The 16,233-nt window shown below is 54.0% G+C and overlaps 2 protein-coding genes across 4 annotated transcripts; both read right to left on the reverse strand.

Annotated features, from left to right (window-relative positions):
• Window positions 1-279: 279 nt before the first annotated feature.
• Window positions 280-10,784, reverse strand: MTFR1L (mitochondrial fission regulator 1 like). Of its 2 annotated transcripts, none has more exons than XM_069875271.1 (6): window positions 10,725-10,784; window positions 9,167-9,271; window positions 8,016-8,125; window positions 7,012-7,223; window positions 3,899-4,211; window positions 280-1,300 (listed from the first exon to the last, which is right to left on the reverse strand). In XM_069875271.1, exons 1-6 carry the CDS (start codon window positions 10,767-10,769, stop codon window positions 1,195-1,197), a joined length of 891 nt encoding a protein of 296 aa, XP_069731372.1. In that variant the 5' UTR covers window positions 10,770-10,784; the 3' UTR covers window positions 280-1,194. The 2 variants fall into 2 exon arrangements, with proteins under 2 accessions (XP_069731372.1, XP_069731373.1); XM_069875272.1 differs by lacking the exon at window positions 10,725-10,784 and adding an exon at window positions 9,665-9,691.
• Window positions 10,785-12,561: 1,777 nt separating this feature from the next.
• Window positions 12,562-16,042, reverse strand: LOC138730247 (probable serine/threonine-protein kinase kinX). 2 transcript variants are annotated; one of them, XM_069875264.1, is made up of 5 exons: window positions 14,380-16,042; window positions 13,977-14,042; window positions 13,784-13,869; window positions 13,005-13,590; window positions 12,562-12,699 (listed from the first exon to the last, which is right to left on the reverse strand). In XM_069875264.1, the coding sequence occupies exons 1-5, from the start codon at window positions 14,479-14,481 to the stop codon at window positions 12,592-12,594; spliced, it is 948 nt and encodes a 315-aa protein (XP_069731365.1). In that variant the 5' UTR covers window positions 14,482-16,042; the 3' UTR covers window positions 12,562-12,591. The 2 variants fall into 2 exon arrangements, with proteins under 2 accessions (XP_069731365.1, XP_069731364.1); XM_069875263.1 differs by having other exon boundaries at window positions 12,568-13,590.
• Between the last annotated feature and the right edge of the window lie 191 nt (window positions 16,043-16,233).

The following is a 16,233-nucleotide window of genomic DNA, read 5'->3' on the forward strand; positions in this document are numbered from 1 at the left end:
AGAAGAACCATAGGACACAGAGATCGATCCCAGGGACCAGTGGCTCTTGGTCTTGGAGAGGGGAAGAGCAGCAGCTCCCTGGTAAATGGATGAAGGAGTAAATGCCATTTCTGGGGGCCCAGGGTTTAATTTTTCCAGGGCTGAAGGCCTGGTGGATGAAAATCCCTGGCACCCACGTTCATCTGCAGCCCCACCAGCTAATCCTGCCCCCAGCTCCCAGGACAGCGGCACCGCTGTGTTCGGACACAGGCACATTAACGACATCTAGGACAACCAGTGTCTTATTAAGGCTCCATTTTATATAAAGGAAAAATCATATTTAAATACAGCCATGAGGAACACTGCAGAGGATGTGGAGCTGGAGGAACCTCTCCAGTTCCGGCAATGCCAAGTGCGGCCTTCCCTTCCTCAGCTCCTGTGGCGGGTGCTCGGTTCTTAGCATTGGTGGTTTAATAAATAGACCTTCTGGGTGCTAAATAAAATACATTACCTGATACAAGGACTATTAATGAAACATTAAATTACTGGCAAGAAATTAAGGCCATTCTGTCATGCAACTGTGGGGATAATTTGTGAGTTAAGAAGTGGCCAGGGGACACCAAACCCAGCCAGTGTCTGTCCCTTTGGGGTGCCCGAGGGCTTTGATCGTCACTGCTTTTCATCCTACCATCCGCTCAGACAGAAACACCAGGAAAACACCTTTCACCCTGCGCTTCCCCAGCCTCCTGGACACAGGACACCTGGAAGAAGTAATTAGCTTATTCTCAGTAGCTCTGTACCACACTCAGAACAAAGAAAGACCAGGATGCTTGGCATCCCTTTACACTGACAATGGTAACGAGTCATATTGTAACGAGGCCGTTATCAGTTAATGCTTAATTTGAACCTAAGGATAATGATAGGTAGAAAGAATGTCATCCAGCAGCACTCACTGCACTCTTCAGAAGATCCTTAGCAATAATCAACATCAAAAGTCACGTGGAAAAGGATTCCATCTTCTTAAAAAGTTTCTTCTTAAATATAACAATACATGGAAAACACATCAAATCCGTAGGGTCGCCCCTAAGTGTCCAGTGCGGAAACCATTTCTAATTAATAAAAGAGGCAAACGGCTCAATCCTCAGGAAGGCAGCTACTGTGGAGAAAATCTTGGGAGCATAACATGTTTGCTTACAGAGTTTAATGACGGTGACATCATTTCTCCTTTAGGGCCAGATCTTCATCCTTGAGGGCAAATTTCCTTCTCAGAACTTCTGCTATAAGAATGGCCGGATCCTCCTCCTTCATTGGGGTCCGGGTTCTGCGTGTAAAACAAAAGCACAGTGTTTTTAGTAAAAAGAGGTGCCAGGAGCAAGGGTTACAGCTCTGGTTAGAGTTTGAGTGTGTTCCTGTAGCCTCTAGCACCAGCTTTTGTTGCAAGCGGAGGAGATGCAAGAACACCACCCCAAAACAACAAAAAGCAGCTAAAAACTCAAACATTTCATGTTGGCTTAGAAAGCTGGGAGCTCTTCGTGTGGATCAAGGGTATCCTGAAAAGTACTGGAAGCTGCTCTAAAGTCTCCCTGGAGCCTTCTTTTCTCCAGGCTGAACAAGCCGAACTCTCTCAGCTTCTCCGTGCACAGGAGGTGCTCCAGCCCTCAGATCATCTCTGTAGACTCGCTCCAACAGGTCCATGTCCTCCCTGTGCTGAGGACTCCGGCATTGCAGGGCTCCAGGTGGGGTCTCACCAGAGCAGAGGGGCAGAATCCCCTCCTTCACCCTGCTGGTCCTGCTGCTCTGGATGCAGCGCAGGACACAGCTGGTTTCTGCACTGTGAGCGCACGCTGCTGGCTGATGTTGAGCTTCTCACCCCCCAGCACCCCAAGTCCTTCCCCTCAGAGCTGCTCCCAATCCATTCTCCGTCCAGCCCGTGTTTGTGCTTGGATTGCCCCGACCCAGGGGCAGGACTTCACACTCTCTCCTAGAGGACACGTTTCTATAAGGTTAAAACACTCCACGTCCCAACGTGAAGCATCCGTCCGCTTTTCCAGATGGAGGAGACCCAGCAAATGACACAATGACAGCACTGTCACAACCTTAATGGGTCAGTGACAACAGGCAAAGCAAAGCCCTCCTGAGCCTCCTTTGCGGCCACACTGCACACAACAGTAGGGCTCTCCTTGAGAGTTCTCTCCCTCTTTGACTAACAGATCAGAACTGTTTGGATGCCCAAAGCTTTGCCATAGGCAGGAAGGGGCTGGAGAACAGGCCTTATGAGGAGCGGCTGAGAGAGCTGGGGGTGTTCAGCCTGGAGAAGAGGAGGCTGAGGGGAGACCTCATTGCTCTCTCCAACTCCCTGAAAGGAGGTTGTGGAGAGGAGGGAGCTGGGCTCTTCTCCCAAGTGACAGGGGACAGGACGAGAGGGAATGGCCTCAAGCTCCACCAGGGGAGGGTCAGGCTGGACACCAGGAAAAAAATTTTCACGGAAAGGGTCATTGGGCAGTGGCAGAGGCTGCCCAGGGAGGTGGTTGAGTCCCCTTCCCTGGAGGGGTTTAAGGGACGAGTGGACGAGGTGCTGAGGGACATGGGTTAGTGACTGATGGGAATGGTTGGACTCGATGATCCGGTGGGTCTCTTCCAACCTGGTGATTCTATGAAAAAAAGAGGAGGAGCAATTAATCTATAAATCCTGCTCATCCCCGCAAAAGATAACAGGCACTGATGTAAAGCAAATGAATGTTTAAGCTTTGATTAATATTTGAAAACCAGAGCAGCAGGGTCTAGCCTGTGCAGTACTGATGTGTAACATCGCGCTGGTACTCAGGGTGGAAGCTGCACACGTTTCTCTCCTATGTAATTTTTTTCAGTGCTGAGAATTTAGTTTCTGTTATACTGAGTTAGGTACAGAAATTGGGAAGAACCAGCACACAACACAGCATTTTTGGCCAGGAATCTCACTCACAGAACATAATGGGTGGGTAGGGCCGAGAAAAGGGGAACCTGATCTTTATCGCTGTGAGGCCCCAGGTATAACAGAGGCCGTGTAGCCCACGGTGAAGCAGCTCCGCTCTCAGCTGGCAGAACCCTGCCTCGGCCCGGCAGCAGCACGAGGCGTTCTCATGACCCATGTGTAAACTCGTCACAAGACAAGCGAGAACTCACTCTGCCCACGCTCACAGCTGGGCTGGATCCAAATGCCAGGAAGCCAAAAAGCTCCGTGTGTCAATTCCTGTATGCACCGTGCTGGAAAACCCGCTGAGCTCCAAGCTGCGGGCTTCGCAGGATGGTGTCAGCCCAGCGCCCGGAGCTGCTGGGGCTGAGGGTAGCACAACCCTTAAATGGAGGCTGCCGACACACACAGTTCTGGGTATCACCTTGTTTCATCTTTTATCATCTGGGCTTGTTCAGCCTGGAGAAGAGAAGGCTCTGAGGAGACCTTAGAGCAGCTTCCAGGACTGAAAGGGGCTCCAGGAAAGCTGGCGAGGGGCTCTTGATCAGGGAGGGCAGGGAGAGGAGGAGAAGGAATAGTTTTAAGCTGAGAGAGGAGAGATTGAGATGAGATCTGAGGAAGAAATGTTTTGCTGTGAGGGTGGGGAGGCCCTGGCCCAGGTTGCCCAGAGCAGTGGTGGCTGCCCCATCCCTGGAGGGGTTCAAGGCCAGGCTGGATGGGGCTTGGAGCCCCTGATCCAGTGGGAGGTGTCCCTGCCCATGGCAGGGGTGGGACTGGATGGGCTTTGATGTCCCTTCCAGCCCAAACCATTCTCTGATTCTATGATAAAGTTCTGCTACAAATCAGTCCCCCCTCCCTGCAAATCCTGAACGCAGAGCAGCACCAACAGGCAGTGAATGCACCGTCTAGTGTCTCCAGTGACAAAACCCAGAGATAAAATACAATCCAGAGAGTTCAAGAGGCACTTACAAGTCTTTGCTCTGCTTCATCCTGTGGATATCTTTGAGGATGCCCATCATGTCCGCAAAGCTACTGGCCTTTGAAAGTGAGACCGAGTCTTCCTCTTCGGGATCCTTTGGGTCTGGTTTAAAACACTCAGAGGTTGCAGAACAAAGCAGGGAGACGGACGGAAGCTCAGGGCTTTCGAGTTCTGCCTCCTCCTCCGTGATATCGCTAATGACAAAGGAAGTTGTGGATTGGAAAGAGGGTCCGAAACAAGGTAGAGGGGAAGACGCATTTGAACTTCCTGGAGATAACAGATCTGGTGTAAATGAAGTAGAAGCTGAAAAAGAAAACAATAGCAGTGGATAAGCTCATACCACGCTGTGTTGGCATTCTTTTCCCCAAAAGAAAAGAACATAAAACAAGTGGCATCACTAGCCATGTCCCCAGTGCTATCAGAAAACAAACTCATCATGGTCTGTTCTCCTCCACTGTCCACTCTGCTTCCTACACCGCAGTGCAACAAGGGACCTTCTCCAGCGCCTTTCATCCCACCAAGACCTTAATGGAGCTCTATTCCACACCCATCTCCGTATCATCCTTCCAGCAAGCCAACAGGTCAGGTTTGCTCTTTCTGGTCTTACAGGTAAGAAACAGGGGAACAGAGACTCAGCTGCTGCTCGGAGCCACAGAGAGAGCCTTAATTATCCAAACTCTTCTCCTCCTGCTCCTCACTACCCTGAAAACTGCTTGCCTGCTTTCCCCTCTCCGCCAGAAGGCAGAGCTAGTCAAGAACTCGTCTTCCACACTAGCTGGTCACAGCCATTCAGTCTGTGACTGTCAGCATTCTGATCTGTTCTGCTTTCCATCATGGTCTGTAAGAGGAGAACAGCATCCCCGTATCCCCCCGGGAAGATGGGATTTATTTGCTCACACTTTAAAATGCAGTGAGGACAAGAATGGATCCATAAATTCCAGGTGCTACTCAGTAAAAATATATTTCCAGTGTAAAACACTAAGGGAAAACAACCAAAAACCACAGAAAAACACTTGGTGTGCATCTCCTTGGAAGAACCTCCCTGTGCTGGAAACAAACCCTGCTGTGAAGCACTAAGGCCCTTGGCCTCAAGAACAAACCTGTAGATCATTATCGGTTTCCCATCACGGGGTTTCTCCTGCGGTCTGTACTAAAGCAGATGGCACAGTATTTCTTTTCCGACATCCATCTTTCCACATTAAGCCTGTTCCCTAGCTATCTCCTCCATCAGCTCCGTGAGCTACACCACAGCTCCCCATTATTGATCGAGAGGGCGCGGAGTCAACACGACCCATCTCAACGCCAGCTGATAACAGCCAGACGCTGCCGAGCAGGGAGGGAGAGAAAAGGCAGCAAATGATGAAATCATTTCTCTCCCATCTGGATCTTTAATCTTCCTCATTATTACTCGCCTTGAATTAAAATGGACTTTTCTAGCACACCGCCTGAGCAACCGTAGGGCTGAGGCAGAACTGGGAAGAGAAAATCACAGGACTTCCCCTCTTCTTTTTCAGTGCTGTCGTTCCTCTGGTCTCGCATAAAAAAAGAAAGAGGACACAGCAGCCTGTCTGAAGGGGACATCTGTGATCCCTTGTTATTCCCTGAGGAGCTGAGGATGATTAGGCTCCCCTGTCCCTGGAGAAGCTTCCTTTCACCCCACTGCTGTCAGAGTCGAGGTGCGTGGCACGCGGGACTCCACACAAAGATGACAGAAAGCGTGGGCACAAGAAAATAGGTGCTCTGTACGTGTGCGTGGACCATCAGGAACACCTCCCCTCAGCTAAATACAGCTTTGCATGCTAAAAACATCCCATATATTCTCATGTGGTGGCACATCTATTTATTCTATTGATATCAAGTAGATCCTTAGAGCCCACTGGCCACACAGAACTGAAAAAGAACCCAAATCTCTCATGTAGAAACCAGCGTTTCAACTAAACCAAACATCATAGCTCTGTCTCTTGTTCAGATGTGTTTATGGCTCGTGGACAGCCTGATGAGATAAACAACCATTAGAGCTGTGAGTCCCTTGGGGCTGCAATAACCAGACAACCACGTCGTCTCTCACAGACAACAGGAGATCCGATCCTGTGCACACACGATGCTGCACAGTGCAAAGCAGCGATCCCAGAATTTCAGAAGATTGGCTTTTGGATGTGGTACAAGGAAGGTTTCATCAGCCACCACTACCCGTCATGAACAGGAATTAACCTGTATGTTATCATTCCAAGTGTGGCGCAATCCTGGTTTAGTTTGGTTTGGTTTGTTTAAAGTAATTGGAGCTACAGCTCATCCTTTTCCTCTGGAAAGCACCCGTAATACAGCTGTCACCTCAGTTAGTGGGGAAAGAGTTGTAGGTACAAGAAACAGCTTTTAAGAAAAACTGTCTTCAAGAAGGACTGAATTCCTTTACTTTGTAAAACTTCCATGTTTTTCGAGTTGGGAGATGAATAGCTTTGCCTCCCGACTACTCCACAGATGCAAAGGCCTTTCTTACTGCTTTCCACACTCAAAACCAACCACTGGTGCAACAGCACCTGTAGAACCACTGGGGTGTGGATCCTACCAAAGATCTTCAAGTTTTCAGAACTGAGTGAGCAGGAAAAGCCAAGAAAGGAAGAGAAGTAAAAAGCCTTTTCTCAGGTTCAGCTTTCTGGCTGAAACACAGACTTAACTGCACATAAATTCACTAAGGGGAGGAAACATCAGTTCACCCAGGCTCTTGCCCAGATGCCTCATCTGCTACAGAAAGGGCATCGTTGTTACACAACAGAAATGAACACCTCACCCTCACCCAAATGAACGTGTAACCCTTGTAGCCGTGGCTGATTGGAGCAGGAACGGCAGGAACAGAGCAAATGCTTTCAAATGAGGTGCTTGAGGTGCAGCCACACAACAGCTCCTGGTATTTCTGAGAATGAAGCCAGACGCCTCCAACCAAACAGATGCAACCATCTAAAAAGAACCAGCACTGAGCCGACACCAAAGGTGGCACCCACCAATGGAGCCAGGGAAAAACAGCAGGCAAAGCTGCTCTGCATGGACGTAACTGCATGGTTCACTACCTCAGCCCTTCTTGTTCAACAAAACATTGTGTTCCTACCTGACTCTGCAGCGACTATTTTAGCTATCTGACTCCGAAGGTGACTCAGCTCATCCTGGAGCTCTGTGGTTCGGCTCAGCGCCGGTAAACCAGGCTTCTTCAAGGCGAGCAGCTTCTCCTCCTGCTTCCTTAGGTTGGGAACCGAAGCGTTTCGCTGTATAACGGTGAAGGGGCTCGGCTTCCACTTGTGTTTCAGCGGGCGAGTGTCGCTCCTACGGGACAGAAACCTGCCTGTCATTTACACGGCCCAGACCCCTCTGTGACAGCAATGATCTGCCCCCACCTCAGGGCAGCAGAAAACCTCAGCAGAACGAACGAAGCCTCTGTGCTGCTGTGCTGGATGCACCACGGCTCGTACGGATGTGCTCTATGAGCACTTTATACATCGCAGGTCACGGAGAACCCATCCCAGAAATCACGGCCCAGCAGCACGGGATGTGGTGAGAGGACACGGGGACCAACCCCGGGTGTGCTCCCAGGGTTTCAAGCCATTTCTCTCGTGTAGCCGCGTCTCCACGCTGGGCACACGGGGGAAACATCACCAACCCATTAACTCTTGCCCCTGGTTTCAAAGTCCATTTTCTCTTTCACAAGACACTTATTGCTGCTGCCTGGCTGCGAGGACAGATGTTCAACTGACCAGAACCAAACTCCAGTGGCAGAACGTTTAAAACCCAGGAAAACTCAATTCCTCAACTTCCTAAACAGAAAATATCACAGATTTTACCCCCCTCCATGGATCAGAGGGGCTTACTCTCCACAGACCTTTCAGTGAGTAAAACATGGCACAGGTTCTCAGCACTTCCCACAGGAAATCCTTCCTGTCTTCCTTAAGGATTTCCTTTGTCCACTTTTTGCTTCCCATCTCTTGGGAAAAACATCTTTCAACACGCCCCACATCAGACCTTGAGAGGACTGGAAGCTTTAAGTGTTTGATGCATGTCTGGCCTGCGCTATGTGAAACCAACCAGCGTGCAAAACGAGGGACATGGGAAGAAACCAACCTGACTCTGGCATACGTCTCTTCATCGTCCGCTGCGATCCACACGATGTCTGCCAAGGTGGGCACTGGAGGGACATCATTTAAATACAGCTCTGAAACATTGGGCAGAACCTAAAAAGAACGATGTTTTGGTAAGGAACAGCGATCCCACCTCCTGAAGCTGCCCAGATGTGCTGTGCTGGCTGTCAGAGCCCTTCTCCTCCGCACCCACCAGGTGCATGACATCAACATCACTCGGCTCACGGAGATGTTGTAGCGCCACGTGTTGGTGTCTGCACGTGTGACTGTGTCCCGTGAGGCTGGACAGCGCGGGGATCCCCGATACAGCTCAGCATGCAGCCAAAGCCACGCACAACGCTGCCACTGCAAGTGCCAGCGCTGCCCTTGGACAAGAACAGTCACAGCATTTCCACAAACCCTGCGTTACTGTTTAGGAAACACAGTCCCAGAGGGCACACGGCTGCTGGAGGTCACTCAAGGCAGCAGCGGCTCAGAGGCTCCGTGATTCCATCTCACCCATTCAGCTCACTAACCGTGTTCATAGATCACAGAATCATTAGGATCATCGAGTCCAACCATTCCTATCAACCACTAAAGCACCTCGTCCACCTGTCTTTTAAACACCTCCAGGGATGGTGACTCAACCCCCTCCCTGGGCAGCCTCTGCCAGGGCCCGATGACACTTTCCGTGAAAAATTTTTTTCTTAAGTCTAGCCTAAACCTCCCCTGGTGGAGCTTGAGGCCATTCCCTCTCGTCCTGTCCCCTGTCCCTTGGGAGAAGAGCCCAGCTCCCTCCTCTCCACAACCTCCTTTCAGATAGTTGTACAGAGCAATGAGGTCTCCCCTCAGCCTCCTCTTCTCCAGGCTAAACACCCCCAGCTCTCTCAGCTGCCTCTCATAATCCTTGTTCTCCAGCCCCTTCCCCAGCTTTGTTGCTCTTCTATGCTGTTTTAGAGGCATCGTCCTCAAGTTGCCAACGACTGCCTTACAAGAACAGAATTAAAACCAACCCAATCCAACTTAAAATGTGGAGCGCTCTTTTGTGAGTGCAGCCCCGCAGGCGCGTGTGGCTGACGAACAGCAGGTCCTGGCAGGGGCTGGTCTCACTCCAGGACATCATCGTCCTCCACAAACTCACCAAACCCCGCTTACCTCAAATGTGGCTCTGGGACAGGGCTTTAACGGGAGGTTTGACCCAATCCTCCTGACCACGCTGCGAGTGGAGCCATGGGGCTTGTTCTGCCAGATGGGGATCGTCTGCAAGAAATCATACAAGAAAATTAATATTTCTAATCAGTTGCCTTTCTTAGCATTTATTAAGCTGGAAATTGCCATTTTCAATCTACTCAAGAGCTCTGATCTCTCTTTATTTGTTGAGCGATGCTTTTAATTGGGGGTCTGCTAATAACAGCAGCCCTCACCCCAGCAGCCGGTGTTTCAGCCCGATGCAGGTGAAGGTCAACTAGTTACCCCAGGCTTTTAAAAAGGGGTGCAGCCGCCGTCAGGAGTGAAAACTGGAATCACCCAGTGCCAGACACTGAGCTGCAAATGAAAACGTGCCAAAAGGAAGCAAACAGCAGCGCCCGAGGGGCCCAGAAAAGGAACTACATAAGAAGGAACTCTTGTTTAAAGGAAGACTTTCACTTCCACGGGATCTGTCATCCAAGCAGCACTGACAGGACTGGGCACTTCTCCGATGAAGCCACCAAGAAACCCTCCCAGCTCACAGGGACAGCCCTCGCGGGTGTCTTCAGAAAGAGCCAATGCTCTGGAGCTCCCTGGATGCTTCCCAAATGGATTTACAAGGTGACGCGCTCTGTCCTTTCCCCGTGTTCTCCTCTGCCAGTTTTAGAGCTGCCACCAGCTCCCGTGACAGGAGGCAACACGAGACTCTGGGTGGAGAACACGCAACGCCAGACCGGAATCCGAACAGGTTACAGCACTCAGCCCACCGCTAATCCACTGATCTATTAAATGCTGGAGCCCGTTACACAGGCAGCACCGGGGCAGCGGTGTTAGGCGGTCAGAGTGAAAATTCCTGACGTGTGTTTTAACCTGGATCTCAGAGCTGGGAGAGCACCGACTGCTGAGCTGGCCCTGGGGCTGCCAGGGGAGGGAAGGTGGGGAGAAGGGGAGGGAAGGGGCCTGGGGGAAGGAGAGGGCACAGGCAGAAAGGGACTTGGGGGGAGAAAGCAGGGGAAGGGAGAGGGCTTGGGGAAGGGAAAGGGCTCGGGGAAGGGAAGGGAAAGGAGGGGAAGAGAAAGGAGGGGAGGGGAAGGGAAAGGAGGGGAGGGGAAGGGAAAGGAGGGGAGGGGAAGGGAAAGGAGGGGAGGGGAAGGGAAAGGAGGGGAAGGGAAAAGAGGGGAAGGGAAAGGAGGGGAAGGGAAATGGGTTCGGGGAAGGGAATGGGCTAGGGGAAGGGAATGGAGGGGAAAGGAAAGGGCTTGGGGATGGGAAAGGCCTCGGGCATGAAGAGAAAGAGGGGAAAAGAGAGAAGGGGAAGGAAAAGGAAAGAAGGGAAGGAGAAGGGAGGGAAGGAGAAGGGAGGGAAGGAGAAGGGAGGGAAGGAGAAGGGAGGGAAGGGGCCTAGAGGGAAGGAGGGAAGACCCCGTTTGCGGCGCTGCCACCGCCGCCCCCGCGCCGCCCCCCGCGGGCTCCCGGCTCCCCCGCGGCCACAGGCCCCTCGTCCCGCCCCGCTCCCGCCCGGTACCTGCGGCCCCGCGGCCGGCCCCGAGCCCAGCCCCGCAGCCGCCATCGCCGGGACCCGCCCCGCCCCGCCCCGCGCCTGCGCCTCAGGGGGACCGCCCCTCACTGACCGCAGCGGGGCCTGCCCCGGGCCGGCCGCCTCCTCCCCTGAGGCTGCCTTCCCCCGCGAGGGACGGAGTCACAGAACCGCCAGGTAGGAAAAGACCCACCGGATCACTGAGTCCAACCATTCCCATCAATCACTAACCCATGTCCCTCAGCACCTCGTCCACCCGTCCCTTAAACCCCTCCAGGGAAGGGGACTCAACCCCCTCCCTGGGCAGCCTCTGCCACTGCCCAATCACCCTTTCTGTGAAAAATTTTTTCCTAATGTCCAGCCTGACCCTCCCCTGGTGGAGCTTGAGGCCATTCCCTCTCGTCCTGTCCCCTGTCCCTTGGGAGAAGAGCCCAGCTCCCTCCTCTCCACAACCTCGTTCAGGTAGTTGCAGAGAGCAATGAGGTCTCCCCTCAGCCTCCTCTTCTCTAGGCTAAACACCCCCAGCTCTCTCAGCTGCTCCTCTTGTTCTCCAGCCCCTTCCCCAGCTTCGTTGCTCTTCTCTGGACTCGCTCCAGAGCCTCAACATCCTTCTTGTGGTGAGGGGCCCACAACTGAACACAGGATTCGAGGAGCGGTCTCCCCAGTGCCGAGTCCAGAGGGAGAAGAACCTCCCTGGCCCTGCTGGCCACGCCGTTTCTGATCCAAGCCAAGATGCCATTGGCCTTCTTGGCCACCTGGGCCCCTGCTGGCTCCTGTTCAGTTGCTGTCAACCAACACCCCCAGGTCCTTCTCCTCCAGGCACTTTCCAGCCAGACTTCTCCTAGTCTGGAGCTGCTCAGGGTTGTTGTGCCCCAAGTGCAGGACCTGGCATTTGGCCTTGTTAAACCTCCTGCCATTGGTCTCAGCCCATGGATCCAGCCTGTTCAGATCCCTTTGGAGCCTCCCGACCCTCCAGCAGATCCACACTCCCACCCAGCTCAGTGTCATTCGCAAACTTGCTAAGGGTGCCCTCGATGCCTTCATGCAGTCATTGATAAAGACACTGAACAGGGCTGGACCCAGCGCTGAGCCCTGGGGACACCACTTGGAACTGGCCTCCAGCTGGAGTTAACTCCATTTCCCACCACGCTGCCACCGGCAGGAATCACGTCAGGGCGAGGTTTGCTTTGCTTTGGGTTGAGGGTCCTGTGCAAGCGTGGGGTAAAGCCAAGCGGGATGCGAAGTGAAGCCCTGGGCATGTGTAGGTTTCGAGCCGTAAATCTCAGCACCTGCAGCTGCAAAACCGTCTGCCCTGACCCTGGCACTCACCGTTCCCCAGGCGGTTCTGTCCTCCCAGGCATCAGTTGGGACTTTGCATCTTTACGGCCTGATCCTGGCTCTGGTTCCATGAGCTGCTTTCCTTTTCTTCCAGCAGGAAGGGGAGCAGAAGGTTTCCTGGCTGCCCTGATGGCTTCGCCGCAGCTCTGATGGTCGTATCGGAGCTCGCTCTCTGTTGGTGACAGCTCTGCTGCTGGGGACACCACTCTCCAACAGCCCATGGACCCCACTGGATCCCAGAGCCATCCCCTCCGTAAGCGGCTCCCCCTCTGTGCTCAGGGACCTCCTGCCCCTGGGGCGGCCGTGCCAGCACCCACAGCCACCTCCAGCCTGGGCAACGCAGAGCGAGTGGAAACCCCAGCTCTGCAAGTGCCTCGTGTGTCTACAGCAAATCCAGGGTTAAGAGAGAGAGCTTGAGTCTGAACAAACATCGATAAATCTTTAATTATAGGAAAACCAACTCAAAATAACATTCTATTGATCTCCTTCTTCATACTCGTCGTCTTTGCCCTCATCGTCATCTGGTCCTCATCGTCGTCTTTGGCCACATTGTCGTCATCCTTATCGTATCCTTTATCTGCCTCCCTCTCATCCACTTTCCACCACACCCCACACCTCTACGGGCCTGGAAAAGAAGCAGAAGGCATGGCCTTTGGCTGATGAGCAGCGCCTCGTCCAGCAGAGCTGGGGCTCCCAAGCTGCCTCAGCGGCAGCAGCGGGTTGGGGTTCATCCTGATGGACATTCCATTTGCCACAGCTCTGGGACACGTCCCTTCCCAAAGCGGACGGGCGCTCAGGGCAGGTGCCTGGTGGCTCTTGTGTCACCAGGACAAGGGGACCGGGTGCTGTGTTCCCGCAGCAGGGCCCACAGCCCCCAGCCGGCGGCAGGGAACTCAGCCTGGCTCTGGGCAGTGGGTGAGGAGCACGTGCCTGTCCTGGTGATGGTGGGTTTATCCACATTTCCTCTTCCTCCTCCTCCAACTCCACATCCACTATTATCTTGTCATCAATATCCATCGCCTCCTCCATGTCCTCCATCTCCACATCCATGATTATCTTTTCATCGATGTCCATTGGCTCCTCTGTGTCCTCCTCCATCTCCACGTCCACAATAATCTTTTCATCTACATCCATTGCCTCCTCCGTGTCCTCCTCCATCTCCACATCCTCGATTATCTTTTCATCAATATCCTCCAGCTCATCCGTGTCCTCCTCCATCTCCACATCCACGATTATCTTTTCATCTACATCCATCGGCTCCTCCATGTCCTCCTCGATCTCCACATCCATGATTATCTTTTCATCAATATCCTCCGGCTCATCCGTGTCCTCTTCCATCTCCACATCCACGATTATCTTTTCATCTATGTCCATCGGCTCCTCAGTGTCCTCCTCCATCTCCACATCCACTATCACCTTTTCATCAATTTCCATGGGCTCCTCCTCATCCAACTCCTTCCTCCAACCCATGTTGCTGGCAGCCACCTTGGCAGTTTCCAGCATGACGTTGAAGAGCCTGAGCCAAAAGCCAAGCAGAAAAGTGCATTGGTGCCACCCTGGCCAGACAAGGCGACCGGTGGGATGCGGGTCTCGGCAACCCTGCCCCCTCCTGCTGCCTGGGGAGAACCGTGGGGCGACGGGGCCCCTGGGCACGTCCTCAGCCAGGAGGCAGCTGCAGGCTGAGCGGCTCCTTCGACGCCAGCACTCACCAGAACTCGTGGAGCAGAGCCTTCAGCTGGAGGATGCTGCGCTTGCTTTCCATCACAACACGAGAAGCGGGCACGGTGTTGCGGATCTGGCAGAGCAGAGAGCACGGGAGTGAGCAGCCCTGCTCCCTGCCCCGAGGGGCCTTGGGCACACGCCCCGGCCCCCAAACCGCATCGACCCCCAGAAGCTCCTTACTCTCTTCAGGCATCTAGTCGGCTCCATCGCACTCCGGGTGTTGGGCTGAGCTGCCGTGGATCCAGCCTGGAGAGGGGCAGAGAAGGGACCGGCTCAGGCTGCGGGCAGCCCCCAGCTGCTCCCAGCAAGCGTCCCTCCCGCACAAGCCCAGGGCACCCAGGTGGCTCCTGGGACACGTCCCGCCATGCGGGGATGCTCGGTTTCAGCCAGGGATGAGCAGCCCACAAGGGCTTCTCCCACCCAAGGTGGCTTCTCAGCACCTCGCAGGGTGGCTGGAAAGGGTGAGCCGCGCTCCCGGTCCCCCACGCTCCCCAGAGCAGGACACACACCCCACACCATCCCCACAGCGCCTGCTCCCCGCTCAGTGCAGGGGGTGTCACCCTCCGGGGACCAGGGCTTGTACCTTCTTGAGGATGAGCATCCTCTTCTTGCAGGCCTTCATCAACCGGTGGGGACGGAGGCGCTGGGAGCAGGTGGAAAGAGCCGAGCCTTGGATCAGAGGCATCAGGAACAGGGAGAAGGACAGTGCTGGGAGAAGGACGAGGCTGGGAGAAGGATGAGGCTGGGAGAAGGACAGAGCTGGGAGAAGGACGAGGCTGGGAGAAGGACGGGGCTGGGAGCAGGGGAACGTCAGGAGTAGGGCAGAAGGGATGCTTGGAGAGCAGAGGAGAAGGGCTGCGCTGGGTGTAGAGCTGTCGGGCTGTGACAGGATCGGGGCAGAAAGGCTGGTTTGGGGGCAGAGAAGCACTGAGCTCAGAGAACAGGAGACGTGTGCCAACAGCAGGGCAGAACCGCTGCGTTGTGCTCGTTGCCGGGCTCTGGCAGGTCCACTGGACCACGGGCCGTGACATCAAACCTCTGTTACACGCGAGCTCTGGGGCCAACTGCGCCGTGGGTAATGGGGACAACTCCCCTTCTTGGTGGCTATAGACGTATGAAGCTGCACCCCATCCAAATGAATAATCCTAACCAATCGAGGCACTCACTGCTTCTTCAAGAGGTTCTTTCTGACCATCCTGTCGTGCCTGGCAGCCATTCAGAGCCCTCCAAAAAGTTTTTGTCCAGCTGCTCCAGGCAAGAGCTGAGGTTTATCTGATATTTTATGGATGGTCCTTCATAGTCTCTGCTCTGGGCCTGCATCTGTACAGCACGTGGTGCTGAGCAGGACACAGGGCCCTTTCTCCAGTGTCGGGCGCAGCATTGCAGCCCATCGTGCCGTGCAGGGCTACCTGGGATGCTCGTGTTCCCTCCAGCCGTAGGGCTAGAACAGCATCGCCCATCTCTGCAGATCTATCGACAACAGCTCTTGCCAATCCTGGTGCCCCAGCCAGGGCAGGAATTGCTCAAGGAAACTGGGGGGAGCCGCGGTGTCAGCTATTTAACAAGTAGGTTTTGCTCAGGCTTCCTTTGGGATGCTGGGACAGGTTGTGCCCATCCTTCCCGAAGAGATGGGGATGTATTGAAACAGCAAGGGAAAACCCAGCTCCTCCTCACACACCAGGGCCACCCAGTCACCAGGAGGCACCTCTGGGGCCTTAGAGCCACGCACTGCTCATCATCTTCTGTTCCTCAAGGTCTCATCTGATACGGGTGAGTGGATGAGCAGACATAAGAGAAACCCCAAGGCAAAACTCCAGCTGCAATTCCTGCAACCGCTCAACAGGTTCAGGTGATACCAACAGGGCCATCGCAGTCTGTTTGCAAGGCTGGAGCTTGTCCTTCTGGTGACATTGGTTCCAAGACAACCACTGCAGCCAACTCCGCTGGGACAGGCGATGCCCTCTGCGTTGGCTCTGAAGATGGTTGGACCCTTTGCCACTAGGCAGTGCGGGTCCCGCTGAGCAGCCCTTGCCCATGGGTGCAGCATCAGGAATTCCCAGGGCCTGCTCAGGTGCCTTCCAGCTCTGACAGACCTCAAGGGAGACGCAGGATCCTTCTTTCGGGGAGGGACAGACTCCGATGGGGGCTCCGGTAAAGATTCTTCCACCTCTGTGTGGAGTCTTTCAATATTTAAAAAGAATTAAACTATCTAAAACCAGAACGTTTGCAGCTCTTCAATGATCACCTCCCCGTATGTGGCCGTGTTCTCCCCCAGCTTGAGGACGCCGTCCGAGAAGCCTTGGGAAACGTTGGCACAGGCGATGCCCGACGCCTGCAACCCAGCCAGCCCCCAGGGCTCAGCGGGAGCACCCAGAGCCTTGGGGACAGAGCCCACCTCCCTCCCAGGGGTCACAGGCACCCTGGGCTGTCACAGCAC

The sequence above is a fragment of the Phaenicophaeus curvirostris genome, chromosome 23 (assembly GCF_032191515.1).
Source record: "Phaenicophaeus curvirostris isolate KB17595 chromosome 23, BPBGC_Pcur_1.0, whole genome shotgun sequence".
NCBI classification, from domain to species: Eukaryota; Metazoa; Chordata; class Aves; order Cuculiformes; family Cuculidae; genus Phaenicophaeus; species Phaenicophaeus curvirostris.

Bases quoted from the DNA above. Each gene is read 5' to 3' on its own strand.
- LOC138730247 (XM_069875263.1), bottom strand. From the start codon at position 14,481: ATGCCTCTGATCCAAGGCTCGGCTCTTTCCACCTGCTCCCAGCGCCTC. The intron at 14,043-14,379 runs GTACAAGCCCTG...GCCCCTCTCCAG, and splicing joins GGATGCTCATCCTCAAGAAG to GCTGGATCCACGGCAGCTCA. The intron at 13,591-13,783 runs GTGAGTGCTGGC...CTTTTGGCTCAG, and splicing joins GCTCTGCTCCACGAGTTCTG to GCTCTTCAACGTCATGCTGG.
- MTFR1L (XM_069875271.1), bottom strand. From the start codon at position 10,769: ATGGCGGCTGCGGGGCTGGGCTCGGGGCCGGCCGCGGGGCCGCAG. The intron at 7,224-8,015 runs GTTGGTTTCTTC...TCTGTCCCGTAG, and splicing joins GAGACGTATGCCAGAGTCAG to GAGCGACACTCGCCCGCTGA. The intron at 1,301-3,898 runs GTAAGTGCCTCT...TTTTACACGCAG, and splicing joins ATGAAGCAGAGCAAAGACTT to AACCCGGACCCCAATGAAGG.